This window comes from Cyprinus carpio, chromosome B3, assembly GCF_018340385.1.
Source record: "Cyprinus carpio isolate SPL01 chromosome B3, ASM1834038v1, whole genome shotgun sequence".
In the NCBI taxonomy this organism is placed as follows: Eukaryota; Metazoa; Chordata; class Actinopteri; order Cypriniformes; family Cyprinidae; genus Cyprinus; species Cyprinus carpio.
The window spans coordinates 13,037,131-13,057,762 of record NC_056599.1 but is presented as its reverse complement, the minus strand read 5'-3'; the positions used below and the strand labels follow the sequence as shown (position 1 = coordinate 13,057,762).

Here is a 20,632-nt window from a genome sequence, read left to right as displayed (position 1 = left end):
CCCCCTCTCCATCTAGTGACCGTTCCCTGGAGGTCTACCTCAGGCCAAGCATCATGGATGACCGATCCGCTCCTCTCTACTACTAGAGGGGCCATGCAGTGGCCTGTGCACTATGTCGCCCTCTTCAGTTCTGTCTGTGTCATTGCAACAGCATGCAGAGGCAGAGCACATGCATTTACCCACAGGGCACGGAAGATAGAGTTGGTTGTGTTCTTAAAGGATTAGAATAATGATCTTAACTCTGTAGCTTTATAATTAACGGTATTTGTATCCACCGATTCACGTATTTCAAAAGTTAACAGCTTTTCTAAATGGTTTTCTTCGTTAACAAATCAGGCACAACCGAAATGACAGTGTGCTTTTTTTTTTTTTTTTTTTTTTTTTTTTTTTTTGAGGGAAAGTGTAAGCCTGATTGTTTAAACATGAGATCTTTTATTTGAATGAATGTGAAAATGTAAAAAAAGTGAGTAATTTGGTAGATATTATTTCTATAAATGCAGTTCTATAGGGAAGCCTTTCTTTTTCTGACAGTTATGTATGTTTTGTGGCCCCCGCCGTTATCACATCATTTCAGAAAGCTGATGAAACCTCTTCGCAGGGATCTTGATGCTGTGGTCGCTCCGTATTAAACAGACCACTGTGCTTTGCTAAAGTTCTAGTGATGCCTCCGTGAATTCTCTGTCTTTGCAGAGATCTGTACAGTATATTAGATGCAATATATAGTGCAATTTTTCATGCAAGTGGCACTGACACAGGAATTGTGCCTTTTCCTGCTGTTTTGTGCTCAATGCGGTTCTGAATATCTGTAAGTCCACTGGTGTAAGTAAAGGGAATTGCTTTTTGTGATACTTTGTTTCATTTGATTTTTGTACTATTATTTGCTTCTTCTGTACTTTTTTGTTCTTTTCCTAGAAATTCCAATGACTGTTATAGATATATAAGTGAGTTTATTTGTTTTCACATGCTGCTTTTTCTTTTCCACATACTGAGCAATACTGCTTATTAAATATCAAAAATAGACTTGCTGAATAATAGTGAAAATATTAAATTGCAGGTTCTGTAAATATATCTTGGTTTGGTTTTGGACTGAAAATTATTAGAGCAGTGTATATATAACCACTGATTTTCGAAATGCTATGGAAAATACAATATCAGCTAGTTAAGATACTGCTATGAATTGCATGTTTTATATATTAGGGCATCTACAGTGGATCGTGTGAGAAAGGTGGGATCGATGTGTTATTCTTCGACGGAATGGAAGATTTTGTGTCTGATCAGCTTTAAAACCAATTTTATAATATTTTATTTTTGTTTTGGCTTTTCTGTTTATTTTATTTATGGACAACTGCAAATGTATGTGAACATTCTTGTCTTTTCTGAAATAAATGGCAAATGTAAACTGCCACACTTTCAGATTATATAGGTTCACATGGCTGAGATCTCATGTTTTAACCTAGAAATGATTTTATTTTCTTCCATTTAACCTCAAGCTGTTCTTTGGATCATCTCAAAACATGCTGGAGAACATCATGAACAGGTTTCACACAAACAAAAACAAGCATTTTCACTAGTTGTCTCAGATGTATGTGTATGTGTGTGTATAATAACTGTCAAAGGCACAAGGACAAACTATAGTTTGGTTTATTTTTAGAATAGTACAGTAGGCATGAGTCGTGAGGACATATGGTTCGACAGCTATGAGGCAGAAACAACAGACCTTTCCCTTCAATGCAACATTCAACATTTAGTTCACTCTCATTTGACCTTTCTTTGGCAACCACAACCAGCCGAATGAAGCACTGATGTTCTGAATGAGAAAAAGTACCTATTGCCGCAAGATTTAGCACAGTATAAAACTCTTGAAAGGCATACAGCGAGAAAGCGAGGGTACAAGTGCAGTGATTGTGACTTACAGCATTGGCACAAATGTGTATGGGCTCCAGTGATTCAAGGCAGAGCATGACAGGTACAGCTGTACGTTACATTTAAACAGATCACCGTGTAAAACAGGTCATAACTTTTCTCGGTGTTACACCTCAGATCATATAGGGACAAAAGACAAAATATATTGAGAGAAACTTGTAGAAACACATGAGGCCCACATGCCATCTGGACCATCTGAATTGTTTTGTAGTATATCTATTTGTTCTTGGATTGAACAAAAATAACAAGGCATCATCACAGACGGAGGATCAGTTCTGCAGGAGCTGCCGTTATTGTTTGTAACACATTTTGTTCACAGACGAGATGGTCCCTCTTCTCTCTTTAACTTGTTTATGTGTCTTTAAGTACCACAATTGCGAAGTACACACCTGTGACTTAGATAACCCACCGGTTTATCCTGAAATCAGTTTGTGTAGCTCTCGGATTCAAAGCGAAAGTTATTCATGCCCAAGACTGATTGCTGTGATGGACTTGCTAAAGTTCTGATCCTAACAAGCACCAATAAACTTATCACCATCAGTACCATCAGGGTCATTCCTCTTATACTTCCTCTTATTTTCATGCTCCTAGCATATACTGGATGATATATTAAATTCAAGTTTTGGAACACAAAGAATTGAATGTCTGAGCTACCGCTCCAAATATGGCAAAGCACCATAGATGTATCATAAACGTAGCTTATTTAATTCATCCGAAGTCATACAGTAGCTTCATGTGAAGAACAGACTGAAATTTAAATTTGTTATTATAATGGCTTGATAATTGTAAACTTTACAGTGAAACCTTGCACTCATGTAAACATTCAATAGTTGCAGTCAAAAAACATTATGACTGTGCCATGCCAAATTCATATATTCTATTAAATTCTTATATTTCTCACATAAAGTTACTGACCTCAGAGCACACAGAATGTAGCGCGTGAGCTTTTTTAAAGTGTTAAAGTGCCTTATATTTCTGAAAGTTTGAATTGCTGCATAACAGGAATGACCCATATGGGAGCTATCATATATATGCAAGCTACCGTAATAGTTGAAGCAAAAATAGCTGGTCTATTATCTGTTCTCCTGCAATACTGTCATTGTTTCTCAGCACAAACAATTACTGTAATATATCACTGTCATCCATAAAATATTTTGGATATTTTGATCTAGGGATTTAAAGATCTAACCAGAGAAGAGTTAGTGTTAGAGTTAGTGATTAAACTGCACTTTTAATAAGATATAAATTAGATCTTGATTTTGATGAAGTACTTGATTATGGGGTAAGATATATATAAAGATATCTTAAAGGGATACTCCACCCCAAAATGAAAATTTTGTCATTAATCACTTACCCCCATGTCATCCAAACCCATAAAAGCTTTGTTCATCTTCGGAACACAATTTAAGATATTTTGGATGAAAAGGTATGAAAGTCGTCTTCAGAATACTCCATCTGCCATCAGACGTGCAATCTGGGTTATATGAAGTGATGGGCACACTTTTTGTAAGTGAAGAAAACAAAAATAACGACTTTTTTCAATAATTCCTCTGTCAACGGTCTCCTCTGTGTCCCTCCATATAACTGTATGCTGTGTATGCTCTTCTGTATCATCCGCGCCACAAGTATGCGCTGTTTTCTTTCAAATCAAAGCTAAATACACGTAGAAACAGTGACAAAATTTTCATTTTGGGGTGGAGTAACCCTTTAAGTCGTTAATGAAAGTGTTGGTAGTTGTTGTATTAAAAATAAAGCAAAACACTGTTTAAGACTGGTTGAGGACGTTTAAGTGTGATGCTTTATATTGTTAATATATCTACTTTTGTTAAATATATCTACCTTAACACCCCTGAGCTAAAGTTTAGTTAAAAGTGGTCAAATATAGAAAATATCACATTTAAGCAGCTTGTAGTGAGGGGCTCAATGTATATATTTTTTTTGCACCCTTAATAATAAATGTGGGTCTTTCTTTTATGAGGGCAGAACATCTTGTAACTATTTTTATACAGCTCATTGAGTCAAACTGAAAAATGTAAAGCACTATGACAGATCTTTCAGACTCTAAACCACATATTGACAATATGATGCATGACAAGCAAATGAGGAGAGCAGCCTTGTCTCTATATTGTTTCCTACAGGTTATGTGTAAAAAATTATTTCAGCATGATACTGATACTGAATTGTGCAAATAAGTTATAATCTTCTTACCTCATGTTCTAATACATGGATAATAAATATGTTGTTATACAGATCTTTCCTTCTGTTTTTATAACTGTTGTCCTCAAAAAACTGTCTCTCAACCACCATCTGTCTAGGAACACAAGGGAAGGGCTGGCTAATCCAATACAATATGAGGCACTGTGTCCAAACAGCATATCAGGTTGACAGGACCCTTTTGTCCAGCACATTTAAAAGAACTAAAATATATAGCGATACAGGAGAGCCCACAGTCTGATGAGACCAAAACGAACCATATGGGTTCTAAACACCTCTTCAATTAAATGGGTAATGACCCTTTCACTCCTGGGCACCATTCTCACTGTTACCTGTGTGACAAAAAGAGAAAGCTAGTTAACTTTCAATGTCAACGCTGCATACAGCAACAAACTCAAATGTAAAAGCATTATATCTAGCACCTAATGTTTCTAAACTGTATCAACCATGTCTTTATGGCTCACACTGCGAGCCTTAGGGCTCAATTCCGATTTCTGCTCAGATCCGATTTTCTTGTGTAGCTATTCACAATGTTGTTTTAAATGTGGACAATATCAGATTTCCAGTGTGAACAGATCACTGTTCTGAACTGACCTGCATGCACAAAAGAACAATGCGAACAGGGTTTCCAGGTTTTCACAACAAAATCTGCCCAATTGCTTCTCAAACTAGTTGCAACAGTGGAAAAAGTAGCCTAATTCTGCAGGGAAACTGTAGATTTTGCAACACTTGCGCAGCGCAGTGTTATACAAAAATAAACACGGAGGACATAAGGTAAGCAATTATGTATTTTATTTATAGTGTGATCTGCTGCAAAAGCCAGCGAAATAATTTTTTTGAAAAATAAAGACAAGGATGTGACAAAAGAGAGCAGAGTTTTGAAACTTTTATGATACGAGCCCTCATGTTTTGCTTATATACAGTATAGTTTTCACTGTAATACTTACGAGTTCTGACATATCAAACTTCCACGGATTACCTTTCACAATTGTCTTAACTTTAGGTATGTAAAATCTTTGAAGTGTTTCCATTTCAGCACGGAATTATGACAAATGTTGATCTAGAGTGACGTAAAAATCACATGAATTCCAACATGACTGTTCACACTGCGGTCACATTGCAAAATATCTGACCTGTATCGGATTTAGTACCATATAAGGAAGTGGCACAAATCGGAATTGAAAAGATCAGATTCCATGTGGTTTGTGCTGTTCACACTGTCATGACAAAAAGAAGTCTGAGTCACATGTGAGCAGAAAATCAGATTTGGGTTGCATTTGCCTGCAGTGTCAACGTAGCTTGTGTTAGCAGAACTGACCTCCAATGGAGTCCATGTCAGAGTCAGACACATGCGTAATGGAAAAACGAGAGACACTAAATCGGGAAAGCGGTGGTGCTGGTTTTTCATCTGGAGACGTGACGGGAGAGTTGGGTGGTGTAGCGATCTCTTCAGAACCAGGTTCTGATGTTGAAGGGCTTTGAATCAATGGAAAATCATCTTGCCACTGAAATGCCCCACCTGTTTAGAGTGAGAGGCTTGTGAAATGTCACTAAACGAGAGGTAATACCCAGGAATTGTTATTGAACACTCACTTTCTTCTGAGACATTCCTTCCTGGTGATTCCTCAGGGTTAGTGACCCTATCCCAGGGTCGTGGCAGCTCCAACTCTGAAGCCTGGCCATTGGGTTCTTCATCCACAGGAAAACTATAGTCCCCAAGCTCACCTGTGGGGCTCTCCTGTATAAATACACAGCAAGACACAGGCTGTGAGTCATATTAGCATTGCACAAATCAATGTATATTTCTGAAATGAAAATAACATGCTTCTTAACGCACTACCTTAATACTACAAGAGATAATTCTACAAACCTGATCAAACAGATACACAGTGACATCATCAAAGAATGACACCGCTTTTTTCTTGCTATCCAGCTCATCGCAGAAGGATTGTGTAAGTAAGGAGGGCATTTTGAGGAGGCTGCGTAGATGCCGTGCACTGCTACGATCGCTCACAACGACTGGCACCACAGGGAGCTCTTCATCACTCTCATCACTCTGTTCCTGTATGTTGTAGCTACAAAGTACTTCATCAGACTCATCACTATCCTCTGAATCCTCCTCCTCTCCATTCCCCAGTGGAGCTGGAACATCTAGGTCTTCTGGCAAGGCTGGAAGAATATTCTCCAAGGATTCATCACGCTTTGGTTTTGAAAGTGCTGAACCTATGCCACCTTCCTCCACTGAAACTTCCATTTCCTCATTGTTTTCTTCCCTTGGAAGCTCCGGATTGTCCACTTTGTTACAGGCCTCTTGCTCCTCTGCTTGGATTATCTCCCCACTGAAGTCTACTATGGTAGAGTCTGAGCCTAGTGACTCTGCTGAGGAAAAATCTCTGGTGTCTCCGTTAAACTGCTCCTCAACACCTGAGGCCTCCTGTGTTGAGGAAGAAGCTTCAGACACTGTGGAAGAGTAGCATTCAGAGTTTGGTTCCTCTCCAGAGTGATCAGATTCCAGCCCAATTCCATCATCTGGAGTTGACTCCTTGGTCAAGCAACCCCCCATCTCTGGAGGAAAGGGCGAAAGCATAGATATCATTGGAATCGATGCAGGTGATGGACAGAGATTTGGGTTTGTCTTTTTGAGACACAATTGTTTAGCATTAAGGGCAGCACTGTTGTCCTTCAGCACAGATATGTCATTTCCCTTCTCACTCTTCATGCTACGTCCTTCTCTCTCCCAAATTCCTTTCTGAGCCCCCTTTTTTTCTGCTTTGAGTTCAAAGACATCATCCTCATCTTGGTGGCTGAAGAACATGTTGACCCCTTCACGCGGGCTCTTGTCATTCTCCATGTCATAGTCAGAAAAATAAGCAGAGTCTCTGTACTGATTTCTCTCACCAAGGCTGATCATTGGTAGATGACTACTAAATGGATGCAGGAGCATTACACTGACATCTTCATCTAGGTCCATCTGGAGCAACATGTCACACTCGTCTGATTCTACACTAGTGCTAAGGGCTGGATTCCCTTCAAGGTCTTTCAAGATAAACTCTGGGGATTCATTATTCTCTGTGTCATAGCCACTGTCTACGGATTTCGGCTGAATGGACGTGTGGTAACTATCAGGGCTGAAGGCCTCACATGGACTGCTGCTAGAGGCAAGATTAATTGTGTCCCCGCAGTGTCTGGACCCAGTCTCTCTCTGCAGTGTTCTATGAGTTAGGTCAATATTGCCCACCTCTGCATAGTCCAAGGTATAATCTGCTAATACTCCAGAGGGGATGTCCATGCAGTCATCGCTGCAGTCATTAATTTCCACTAGACTGATATTGGAGTTGTCGGGCACCATTCTGCTGTCTGTCAAATGGTTACACTCTGAGATGGTCTTAGATAGATCCGTAGGGCATGACACTATTTTTACAAAAACTTCAGCAGAACCGTCTGTCCCAAGTTTCAGTTTTTGTGCAGGGGATATCCTTGTCTCAAGCAACATGTTTTCTTTAGTCACTACCAGCTCTGATGGAAGAGTTGATGGATTCATTCTAGAGCAGCCTTCTACAGGGAAGTCTGATGTGTTGTTTTTGATATGTTTATGAGCAATGTTCTTCTGCCATGTATGAATAGGCTGACTTTCTGTGACAGAATGACATTTGGAAGAGGATTCAACATCATGAGTACTTTCAGGGCTTAAATGTAGGTATTCACCACCCTCTGAGTCAGCGTGAGGTTTACTAGCAGTGGGCATACTATCCGTGGCTTCCATGTATGAGTGTTTTTAAGAGAATCGATGAAATTATATGTGCAACTGTTGCTTGTCTCCAGCGCTCTTGATTTCAAATTCCCGACTTGAGAAGAGGGTGTTGGGTGACGTAAATCAAGGTATGCATCTCGAAAACCCACAGCTTGTGTACGATCGCTTAAACTGTTGTTGTTTGCTGAGTGGTTGGAGTTCCAATTAGTTAACATGTTCTGAGAAAACAGATCTTCATCATCTTCTGAATCAGCACTTCCTCTGCCCAAAAGAAGGCCATCACCGGCATCAATATCAATACTCATGTAGTGGGGTTTGGGCATGCTCTTTTCTAAGGGGCCCATCATGTCATAATAGGTCTTATTAGCCAGACTTCTTTCTACAGTCCTCTGGTTAGACTCAAGGTATGGGTCACAATGTGCCAAGCTGGGACTACTAAGAGAGACTGAAACTCCAAGTGGGCTTTCCTTTACCACCTCCAGTCTATTGCAGAGGCTTCCCGACCCTCTTCTCTGCTGATATGAGTCTGAACCATGCCCTCTTATCAAATTAACAACTGGCCCTGCTTGAGGTGACTGTTCACACTGTAAATTGTGCCGGTCATTGGAAGAAAAATAAACATCTGACTGATTTATCTCTACCGAGCTTGGAACTGTTCTTTGGAGTGGCTCCATGGTTAGGCTACTATCTGATTCATAATCATTACTGTTGGGTTCTTTAGCTGCTGACCAGTAGGTGTTTGGCTGAGACCCAATGGAGCTCCTCCTGCCTGTAGAGGACAAGCTACTGTTGCTGGCTTCAAGTCTTGGACTGTAACCAAGATTGGTGTCTTCTAAGTTGATGTTGCACTCAACTGGTTCCTCAATGCGGATGTAGTACTCACTACTTACTGAAGGGCTGTGTGCACTTAGCACTGGAACCACACCTGGATGGTCTGACTCATAGTAGGATGGAGAAACTCCAAGAGGGAGGCTCTCACCCTTGCAGCTACCCGTGGAATTGATAAGAGGGTAATACACATCCTGGTAATGGGGATTATTCTTTCCCAGTGGTCCACTAGCTGAAGAGGAGCAGTAGGGCTGCTCAGCTCGTGCCTGCTCCCATTTATACTCAAAGTTGAGCCCCTGACTGGTCTCAGTTACTGTCAATATATCATCCCCATTCTCAGACTGGAAGCTGTCTGCCATAGAGAAGTGTTCAAGTAGAGGAAATGAAGAAGTCGAAGAGGCTACTTCAGGTGGAGGTGTCCTGTGAGAGCTGCTGGAGCCCAGACTTGGCCTGAGAGAGTTCCAGCGTTTCTCAAAGTCCTCCTCAGCTTCAGTCGCCCCCTTAGCACACAGGTAGCTTAGCAGGAGATGGATTTCCTCCACAACAGGCCTCTGCTCAGGTTGCAGCCAACAGAACTGCATTACCTCATACCTGCTCACACACACAACAGAAAAGCAAATATTTTAGACTATAAACTAAAATTTATGAGAAACCCCACTGATTCACTGTAAACGATTAGAAAGGAATAGGGACAAAGACTACATTTTACTATAATTTGCTAATGCTTTATTAGCGGGTCTCCAACCCTGCTCCTGGAGAGCTACCATCCTGTAGATTTCAGCTCCATCCATACCTGAACCAGTTAATAAAGGTGTTCAGGGTTACATGATAATTACAGGCAGGTGTAATGGAGCAGGGTTGGAAATTAAGTCTGCAGGACAGTAGCTCTAAAGGAGCAAGCCCTGTTGAAAAATAAAACAGCATATGCTGGTTAGATATGTTTTGAAGCATGGCTACTGGTTTGAGCTGGTTTAAGATGGTCCTTAACTGGTCATGAGCTGGTTTAAGCTGGTCCTTAACTGGTCATGTGCTGGTCCTAAGATACTAGCTTCTGCTCAGGACCAGGTTAGTACCAGCACATTTTTGTTTTGTTTTTTCAACAGTGAGGTTGGAGACCCCTGCTCTATTATCAATGCTTTATTATCTTTTTGTTATATGAGAACTTAAAAATGGATGCTAGTATGGATGATAGCCAGAAACCATTTCTGATGTTTTGAAATATGACAGTGACAGTGACAGTGACGTGACATACAGCCAAGTATGGTTACCCATACTCGGAATTTGTGCTCTGCTTTTAACCCATCCAAAGTGCACACACACACAGCAGTAAAAACACACCGTAAACACACACACGGAGCAGTGTGCAGCCATTTATGTTGCGGCGCCCGGGGAGCAGTTGGGGGTTCGGTGCCTTGCTCAAGGGCACCTCAGTCGTGGTATTGAAGGTGTGAGAGAGAGCTGTACATTCACTCCCCCCACCTACAATTCCTGCCGGCCCGAGACTCGAACTCACAACCCTTGGGTTGCAAGTCCAACACTCTGACCGTTAGGCCACGACTTCCCCAAATATGGACAGTTTAGCATGATAGTAGCCTTACAGTCTTAAAGTAGGGTCATTGATTGTTTAGTATCCTGTGGGGAATGGAGTGGTATACTTGTACGCATGACTGCTCTTGATTAAATGGACAATGATTGGAGTGCGTGGGGGTAAAATTAATGACTGTGTGCTTCCAGTACTGGGTAAATGTATGATTGATGGCCTTGCAGAGGGGGAAATTAATGATTGACCACACTGAGTATTGATTTGTTGGTCATGCCAAAGGAAATGGCAGTGACTGGTGGAGGAACCTGTGGTTGGAAGATATTGATTGCTTTTCATGTATTTAAAAGAAAAGTGATTGGTGGGTGTGTCTCTGGAGGGGAACAGTGATTAGTTTGGATGTGGTCTTTGCCATTGGCAGACATAAGGGGATGGGTGGCTCATAATGATGATTTGGACTTGTGAGACGACTCACCAGCGTTCACACAGAGGCACTTTCAGCAGGGGCTTTGGCAGTTTGAGCTGCTGTTCCTTTACAGCATATGTTAAAACCTGCCTATCAGAATAGTGCCTGTAGGGCTGGTTACCCAGTTCAAACAGCTACCATATCGTCACACCTAGTGACCTACAGAGTAAAAATAATAAAAATAAAAATTAGAACACAGAAACATAAGACACAACAAAACGTCTGTTAATCTGAAATTTAAAGTGCAAAAAGTCTGGAGCTTCATTTTCTCCGTGTGGCCTATAGTATGTCACAGGGCAGAGGTTCTCAAGCTTTTTTGTTGATTATGCCTTTTTGTTCCAAAGTTTGTAGGAATGTTCACAGAATTAAGAAATATACTTCAGGATATTGTACGCTGCAAATTTTTATTATAAATCTTACCTCTTTAAAAGGTGCTGAGCTTGTGTTTTTTTTGCTTAAGTTTGTCAAAGCACAGCACTATCCTTGAAAGCATGTCTGTCTCCTCTTGAATAAGTTCTGCATGCTAGTTCTGCATTCACCATTTGCAAAATTTGTAACATCCTGATAGTAATATTGCGTTCATCTTTGCAATCAGGTTATGTTTTAGCGCACATATCATGGCATATTTTATATATAGGTTTATCCTCCCGTAAAAATTATACAAAAAATTGTAATACAATAGAGATTGCAATTTAATACAGAGGTTGATAACTTCTGCCATAGTGATTTTCTCTGAATTATTTCTCACCCAGACATTGCTGGTCTTGGTTTGGTCCACTACTAAGAGATTGCCATGGACTTCATCAATAAGTTCTGGGGCAATCCAGCGTAGAGGAACCCATATTTGATCTGCTGTCACATAATAGTCATCCTAACAAAGGGAAAGGATGCACTGATATTCAGTAAAAAGAAATACAGAAACAACATCAAAATAATAGCATCAGCATGGCTGCTAACATAAAAGCCTTCATAGACTCACCTTGTATTTGCTGTGGCTGAGGCCATAGTCTCCAATTTTGACTGCCAGCTCTGAGGTCAACAGGCAGTTCCTTAGGGCCAGGTCACTGAGAACAGTCAAATGTTTCTGCATCATTTATAGTTCCTGTCATTGGCAAACTTTCATGACAAAGGAGGTCACCTCACATTTTCTTCATTGGTGACTTACAAATAATTGATGATGTGTGTTGAGCAAGGGGTTTTCCCCCAGCAACAAAATCACTGATGCTGGAGTCTGTGACATGTACTCAGGCAGCACCAGGATATTGTTGCCAGGAGACACCAGAGCTGGACGTCCAGTGAGCGGTGGGGGTGAAAAATAACAGACAGAAACAATATGCAGGGAAAAGGCCAAAGGTAAGTCGATCCTCACCTGTGAATGTAATTGTGTTTGTGAAGGTACAGAAGACCAGAAGCAATCTCGCATGCCATCCGCTGAATTATCAAAGGGTCAGGGGTCATTGAGTCTGCTGCCCGACAGCTACGTAGGTATCCTTTAACATCTCCCTGTATTAAGTAAACAGCATTCTTAAGTACAGCACAAGAATGCTAATTTGTGTTATAGTGAGCAACTGTAATTCTGGTACTACTGTATCAGTTTGTAACTGTGCAAATGCACAATTTCTAATATGACCAGCAGAGGGAGCATTAAGCTGTTTAATTAACCCTATGCTAAGCTCCACCCCCATTTGATGCTCAGACCAGCTTTACAGAAATGAATAGGAAATGTCAGTGACCAGCATGTTTTTCAATTAAATGTGCTCATAAAGTGAATGTTTTTTTTTCTGTCTTGGAATGAAACAAAGCAATGCTGTTTTTCTTAATTACATTGCTGAATGATGCCATATAGTGATTAAACTACTCAAACTGTGAAATCAGAATCAAGACATACCACAATCTAAAAAAAGCATCATTTGATGAGCTGTTTTTAACGTTATGACAACATCCTCCTTATGGTATTGTGAAATTTTAGTTATCGTTACTCATAGTACATATTAAAAAATACAGAGATTACATTGTAGGAAAGGTATTAACATTACTTGGAGAAAATGTAGATGTTCTTATAGATGTTGTGTGTTCATTTTTGAATGAGGTTGACCATCTAATACACAGCATGAACAACATAAAAGTGGTAAAATACTCTCTGTGCATTCTCTCTGTGTTCCTTATGTCACTATTCTCAAAACTCATGCGGTTTGTAGTTTCTTGTACTCAAAACTATACTTAGTAAATAAAGGGGATGCTACTTCAATACATTGTGTAATAATGGATATAGTGTAAAAATGACATTTCATGTCAGGAAGATTGTTGGCTGCTAGTATAGACTCTAAAGGGTCATTAGACCAACTCAGAGTGTGTACTGAAGATGGTCAGCGAAGCAGCTGGTACTCAGTGGCTCACCAGGGGGCAGTGCTCCATAACCAGCAGGTAGGGTGTGACTTCTGAACACTGGGACAGACACTGCAGGAGGGCTGGATGCTGGGAGCACCCTGTGGGATTCACACACTCAGACATCAAAACACTTCTCATATGAGAAACCGTTTAGTTACACATTCCAAATAAGAGCTAGCGTTAACGTTGCTTCAGTTTGTGCCTCCAAATTAGATTTACTGACAAAAAATTGCCTATATTTTAGCATACAGCATAAGATGAGTAAAAAAAAAAAGAGAGCGATAAGAGGAAAGGTGTGTACCAGTAAGGTTGGACCTCTTCCAAGAAGTGCATCTGCTCCTGTACACTGGCACTGGCCTTTAGCTCCTTAACCACCACCTGTGTGGTACTGAGTCCAGCATTCACCTCCCCCAGCAAAACCTGAAAGCCAGCCCAAACCGCACATTAACATGGCTCACACCTGCCACCTGTGAAACTCGCAGCACCGATTTAAAGAGAGTGAACACTTGGTGCGCAATTTATCTGTTAACTGTTTTTTTTTAACAGTTGCTCATAATAGGTTAGGGTTGGCAACATTTTGCGTACACTGTACTGTGTACAATATCAAGCCCTAGAGTAAGGTACTCAAAAAACACTGCCATTTTCTCAGCACCACATTACAGTATTTTTTGAGTTATAAAAGGCCTCACCTTGCCAAACCAGCCCTGTCCCATTTCTTTGATGTAGAGGAGGCTGTGGCGTCCGAGATCTGTAGACTTCAGCTGCTGAACTGAGGGAACAGAGAGAAAACATACATTCAGAGTTGGCGTACAAATGGATGAACTGAATGCACAGTGAGGGGTTTGAGAGTGTGCAAACATCAAGAAAGAGTGAGGAATATCCAGGGAGGCACACCCACAAGAACCACGGTTATCTCAAACTACCTCATCAAGGATTTAAAATGAAAAAAAGTTGACACACAAAACTTCAGTCCCACCTCGAACCCATCATAATTCAGCAGATAAGTTCGGATGTTGAATATACAGACGAAGAGTGGCTTTCTTTGTCTGGCAAGAAACCATTGGATGAAGGTGCCGTTCTTCTCTGGTTCTCCGTGTCTCCATTTCACACGCCAGGGGTTTTAACCCTCCAAGCCCTCGGACAGCTGAGAAAGCAGCCCTGTCTGTCTTCCTTCCCAGAGACAGAGCGCATCTCCTCTCGCTGAGATACTACATCCCACAACATTCCCATAATGCACCCGGCTGGAGCTCACAGCTGGAGTCAACTCAACTTGAAGCTGTGGTAAACCTAGCGGGTCCTGCTGATATCTGTGTTTAAAGTGCCAAGTGTCCCACCAGGATCTGGACGTATGTCCGCAGCACAGCTCGGCACATGCCAAATGCATCTGCTCACTCGAGCAATGCCATGAGTACATAATAACCCTCGCTCCTCTGCCCCCTTCCCTCTGTCTGTATCAGCAAAACTATGGGGGCAACTGTAAACAAATAAAGCACTGTGAGCAGCAGAAAGACCTCTGTCATTAACACGAGCCCCCCACACACCTCCTCCTGCGCTACCAGCAGGTCTCACAGTGTGCGTGTGTGTGCCTCACAGACCCATCCCTGTATTAATGCACTAAACTGTTCTCCTCCTCTGCAGTGTTCCAGAAGCTTCTCATTCCAGCCCCTCACACTCCCCGCCACAGTTACATTGTGGCTTTTGTCCGCAGAGCAGCAGCGCCTGGTACCCCAGTACCAGCCAAAGACACAAGGCCCATTCTCTGCCACTCAGAGCCAGGATTGTCACAGCATTCACCCCCCTCCCCATTCCTGACACAACTATCTCTCTTTTCTTCAGCAGACTTGAACTGGCCTTTTATATGATTTCTGTGGAATCTGTGAGTTGTGCATTTCCCGTCCCACTCCTGGCATTCCCAGAGCAGCCCTGGGCCATTTTAAAAATGCATTAAAACGCAGCACAATTGCACGAGAAAGCCCAGGCCGGTCAACGATTGCACATTGACTAGAGGAGAAATTCTACTTAATGTGTCGACAAAAGACTTCATACAGAGTAAAATTGCCAACTTAAATAGATAAGGGGATTTCACATGTGTTAAGATGAGTTATATTATGTGAACTTCCAAAATGGAAGAGAAAATATACATACTGTACATCAAATTTTGTGATTTGGTGATTTATGTATGATGGTGTTGATTCTGGTATAGAACTAGCATGGTACTTAAACAGGGTTGCTAAATGACAGTATTTACAATGCAAAAGTAGAAATGTTTCAGATTTTACTACATTGTTTATATGCAATAGGAACGATGGCATTTATTATTTACATGTAAGAGAGAGATAAAGAACATGGGGCCCGTTCTTCGTACGTCACTAACTTAGTTAGCTGGATTTGATTGTTGATGATTTAGCATGATCTTGGATTGGTTGGTTCTTCGAAGCTCATCCCGGAGTTTGCTCAGAGCAACAGGTCCGTAAACTTAAACCTGCCTGTTTTATTTAATGTAAACAGGATTAGATTCTATATTTTTAAGCAGAATTTATACTTAAAATCTGTCCACTACCACAACTACTTTATTACAAGAGTATCCTACTGATCCAGGGACAATAATTTAAGATAATAATAATTAAAAAAATAATTTAAAGATAATATAATAATGTTGTGTAGTCTTTAATACTATAGCCAGTTTTACTCGAAAGATTTATTCATCATAAAATAATTACTTCATAATTGTATTAAGAGTCTTACATACATTACTTCATAATTATATTCCAGTCTTACATACAGATAATGTAGAGTCGTGCATTAATTTGAGTGATGACAGCTATTATGGGAGTGGCTTGGAGCGCAGGAGATGCAGATAACATTAACTTGACCCTTAAGAAATTTTAATTAATGCTGTCACGTAACAAATCTGTTCAAATATAAAAGTAAATGAATTGCTAATTACTACATTGAAATAAAAACGTAAAACCTGTACAAATATTAGAAATTGTGAATATAAATAATTGGTAATGATGTAAAAAAAAAATAATAATAATAAAATAAACACAGTGCACATTTCATTTATCTATTATAACATTTAGTTTTGTTCGCTTGGCTGTTTTCTTATAAAAGTCCAGAAATTTGTTAAGTTTTTTGTCAGGTGTCTTTTTTAATTATATGATGTCATTACGTTGCTGTCTTGCTGTCAGCCAATCCCTGCATTGCTGATCGTGGTTTTGAGTATCGATACATTTTTTTTATTTGGTTTTATTTTTTTGTTTGATTTCTTTATGCTGCTATATTAATTGTTGATAGTAGGTGCGTTCGAAGAACCGAATTAGCCAGATCCTAATAAGCATGATGATTGGGGCATTCCAAATGGGATATCGCCCTCCGATTCGCCTCCGCAGGGCACTTGAAGGGTCGTTCCAAACTGAAGTGCTCAAAACTGGCCACTTCAAAGGGCCATTTGGAATGAAGGATTTCGAAGGGTACAACTGATGGACACTTCGAGCTCCCATGATCCTTTGCACAGATTCTTTGCATGATGATGGTGCCTCTGTGTGGGCATGTGATGATGACGCAGAAGGGCACTTCAAGAAACAGTTGTTTGGGTACCCTACACCCCCTTCAAACCCTTCGAAAATCTCACTCCAGAGGGTAAAGCCCTTCTGAATGAAACGCAGGGGATATCATCTTGGATGTGACATTTAATCTCGGATGCAATAAGTGATGTACGAAGAATGAGCCCATGGAGTAGACAAGTCAAGATGAGCATGAATTATTATTAAAGAGTGCTGTTTGGCAGCTATTTTAACAGCTTCAAATTTGTCCAATAAAAATATTGTGATGCAACTATTGTAGTTTTGCTGTTTTTGAGTCTCTTGTTTTTAGGTCAAGTGTATAATGTGAAGCTGTTTTTTTGAACAGATGACAGACTTTATTTAATAGACAGAATTTATTTATAATCTTTTTGTCCATCAAGTTCTAGATAAAAAGACAACCACATCTAATCAAATGTGGGTACCTTCAAAATACTAAAATTTTAGTTGCTAAATCACAACAAATTGGAATTACCATATGGTTATTAAATATATAAACTATTTTTGCTTAACTCCTTGCTAAATTAAAATTAAAGTATCTATGAAATAATTCATCCATAACTGAAAAAGTTACTAATATTTAATTTAAAGAAAGAAAACAGTCCTATCCATTCCCAGTGGACAAAATTAAATCCCGCATTGAGAAACCATTTCACACAGATGTACATCACAGCAGGGAGGAACAGAAGGTCACAATTTCCATTTCATGTCGACTTTATATTGGGATGTATGCATTTACAATTATATAAAGAGACATAGAGTGATATACTGTAGGATTTTTTCCCATAGCTCAACAACTGGAAGAGCATGGTGCTAGTAATGACAAGATTGTGGGTTCAGTTCTCATGGTTTCAGAACAGCTTCAGTTTCGCCCCGCAGCTTCAAGTTGAGTTGGCTCCAGCTGTGAGCTCCAGCCGGGTGCATTATGTTCCTCGAGATCTACTGTCCTGCAGAGTTAAGCTTCAACCCTTAACAACCAGCAAATCAAGGTTATTATAGACAGGTGAGTTTGATGAAGGTTAACACTGCAGGACAGTGCATGGACCTTGAGGGCCAGAGTTGAGAAATCTGCATTAAATGCTCTGTAAGCTGCTTTGAATAAAAGTCTCAGCTACATGAATAAGCACAATGCAAATGTATACAGCAGGCATTTTAGGGCCATAAATGTTATCCCTCTTTCTCTGATTCTCCATGCTCAACCTCTTTCAAGACTGAAGCTTGTGTCGCAGTCAATGAAAACCTGTAAATGTAGTTTGGGAGTGCAAAAACACCAGGGACACTCATATGTGGGGTTTTTTACTTCATTGGATTCAGTCAAGTGTTAATTTCTGGCTCTTTGCATTAATACAACACACAGGAGGATGAAGAGGGGGAGGACGGAAAGGGAGCAGTTCAACCATGACCGAGCCCTTCTCAATATCACGAGGGACTCATTGCTACCCTCTCGCTCTGCAACACCTGGACCAATCACATGGCCGTAACCACGGGCGACGAACAGTCCAGATGCTATTGGCTGGCTCCTAAAACTCTTTTGTCCAATCCGTGCCTGTGTTTCAAGCCAGCATCCCGCTGTCTCCCCCACCCTCCCCTGATGCGCTACGCAGACAGAGAGTGTGAGTCATAGGGAGAAAACCTGACTTGAACGGCTTCTCCCACAGCCAGATTCCACACAGTCAGCCACCGAGTGACTGGATTTGACTTGATGCAAAATCAACTGTAGTACATTCAATAGAATTTTATCATTCCTAAAGAACATGTTAATGTTGTCTGCCTGTGTAAAACTTACTGCCATTGTTGCCAGGCATTTTGAGCAGTTTCCAGGGTGTTCCTATGTAGTTGGTAAGGTTCTCTGCATTGGTTTGCAGTTTGGCGGGTCCTAAGTGGTTACTAGGTGGTAATTAAGGTGAAAATAATCCACATTAATTTTCAGATCTGGGGCCTCATTTATAAAGCGTGTGTACGCTTAGATTTGATCTTGTTTTTTGAGACTGTCCCATAGACTGCCAAGTAAGTAACACTATCAAGGTCCAGGAAAGTATGAAAAGCATAGTCAGAATAGTCCATCTGCCATCAGTGGTTCAACCGTAACGTTATGAAGTGACGAGAATACTCTTTGTAGCGCCATTTTGGAGAATATGAGCTGAATGCAGGCAGCGTACACTCTTCTGTGTCAGCCGAGCCACAAGGATACATTTTCTACATATATTTACGCTTCAATTCGAAAGAAAACAGCACATCATGTGTGGCGGCTGACACAGATTCACCAAAATGGCGCTACGCTGATGTGGAGAGACACAGAGGAGACAAATTGTTGAACAAAAGTCGTTATTTTTGAACCACTGATGGCAGATGGACTATTCTGACGATGTCTTTCATACTTTTATGGACCTTGACACTGTTATTTATTTGGCAGTCTATGGGACAGTCACAAGCCTCCTGGTTTTCATCCAAAATATCTTAAATTGTGTTCCGAAGATGAACAAAGCTTTTACGGGGTTTGGAACGACATGGGGGTAAGTGATTAATGACAAAATTTTCATTTTGGGGATGCAGTATCCTTTTAAATCCGCGCCAACGCTCATATTTGTAAAAACTGGATTTGACGTGAAAAAAAGTGCTTAGCATCACATCAGGGTCTGGGCAGACGTACAAACTTTTTCTTGTTTGAGTACTGCAGGTTTTTGAAAATGTAAGCTATTCTTGCAGCTCGCTGTTCTAAATTAAAGAATTTGGATGAAGACTGGTGATCTTTTACATGTCAATGACATTAATTAGGAGTTCAAAATGGACTTGTTCAGTACATAGTAAACATCACATGGCAATAGAGCCAAAAATGAGTGTTTTTGGACACAGACCATATTGGGCACTTTCAATTATGTTACAGACACATTTTGCCCAAAATTACTGTTCAAACTGGGGGGAAAAAATGTTAACATAGGTCTGAATCAGGTTAATAAACATAATGTGTTTTTTGGTGTTTAGGCTACAAGAATGCTAGAGGCATTATATTTTGAAATAAGTCTTTTATGTTCACCAAGCCTGAAAGCCTTATTTAACCCAAAATGCAGTATAAACTCTTATAAATATTGTAAATGGTTACATTTTAAGTTTAAGTGTCTATTTGATTTTTGATATTTGATTGATGTTTCAAAATGTAATTGATTACATTATTATTCAGAAATCATCCTAATTTTTGCTTTTTCTGCTCAATAAACATTTATTATTATTATTATCAGTGTTGAAAAACAATGTTGAATACTACTTAATATTATCACATTCATACAGTATAGGGGTCTTTTCTGCTTCTCTATAGTCATATTTTGTGAGGATATTTTTTAGGATATATTAAGAAAAGTGTGATATATATGTTTAAATCATTCTAATATGCTGATTTGCTACTCAAGAAAAATTTCTGATTATTATAATCATTGTTGAAACTGATGAATTTTTTTAGGATTCTTTTATGAAAGTAAAGTTCAAAAGAAAGCTATTTTGGGCTTTTTTTGCCTTTATTATGACAGGACAGTATTTAGACAGGAAGGGAAAGATCCGCAAGCTAGGACTCGATCTCTGGATGCCCGAATATATTGGGGCTATTGGCACTGACATAGAAATCATTTATAACCTTACTGTCTACACTTCGATCAATATAATGCAGTCTTGCTGAATAAGAGTATAAATTTATTTAAAAAAAAACCAAACATTTCTTGATAGGAAATGTGTTTTACAAAACCTTCAACCTAAACTATGTGAATAAGCCCTTGTTGGTTGCCTTAGGAAGCACTACTAAGAAATCAATATCTTCTAAAGAGATGAACATCTACAGTTGATTTGGTTTTTGGACACATCTGTTTCAGATCTGTTGTAAGATTGCTGTTAAAAACATCTTCATTTCCATCTGTACTCTCCAGTGCTTCCATGCATTGATAACTTCCTTT

At 40.0% G+C, this 20,632-nt stretch overlaps 1 protein-coding gene and 1 pseudogene across 1 annotated transcript in view; one reads left to right on the top strand and one right to left on the bottom strand.

Annotated features, from left to right (window-relative positions):
* LOC109093734 overlaps positions 1-1,418 on the top strand; it is an 82,954-nt pseudogene extending 81,536 nt beyond the window's left edge.
* A 2,093-nt stretch (positions 1,419-3,511) lies between these two features.
* The window catches only part of LOC109102510 (serine/threonine-protein kinase LMTK1-like), a 46,112-nt gene continuing 28,991 nt past the window's right edge, over positions 3,512-20,632 (bottom strand). The window contains 12 exon segments of the mRNA XM_042719785.1: positions 3,512-4,469; positions 5,456-5,656; positions 5,731-5,875; positions 6,008-7,908; positions 7,911-9,307; positions 10,732-10,882; positions 11,473-11,593; positions 11,702-11,786; positions 12,092-12,225; positions 13,120-13,240; positions 13,412-13,530; positions 13,800-13,879. Coding sequence (XP_042575719.1) covers positions 4,441-4,469; positions 5,456-5,656; positions 5,731-5,875; positions 6,008-7,908; positions 7,911-9,307; positions 10,732-10,882; positions 11,473-11,593; positions 11,702-11,786; positions 12,092-12,225; positions 13,120-13,240; positions 13,412-13,530; positions 13,800-13,879 — 4,484 coding nt within the window. The 3' untranslated portion in view covers positions 3,512-4,440.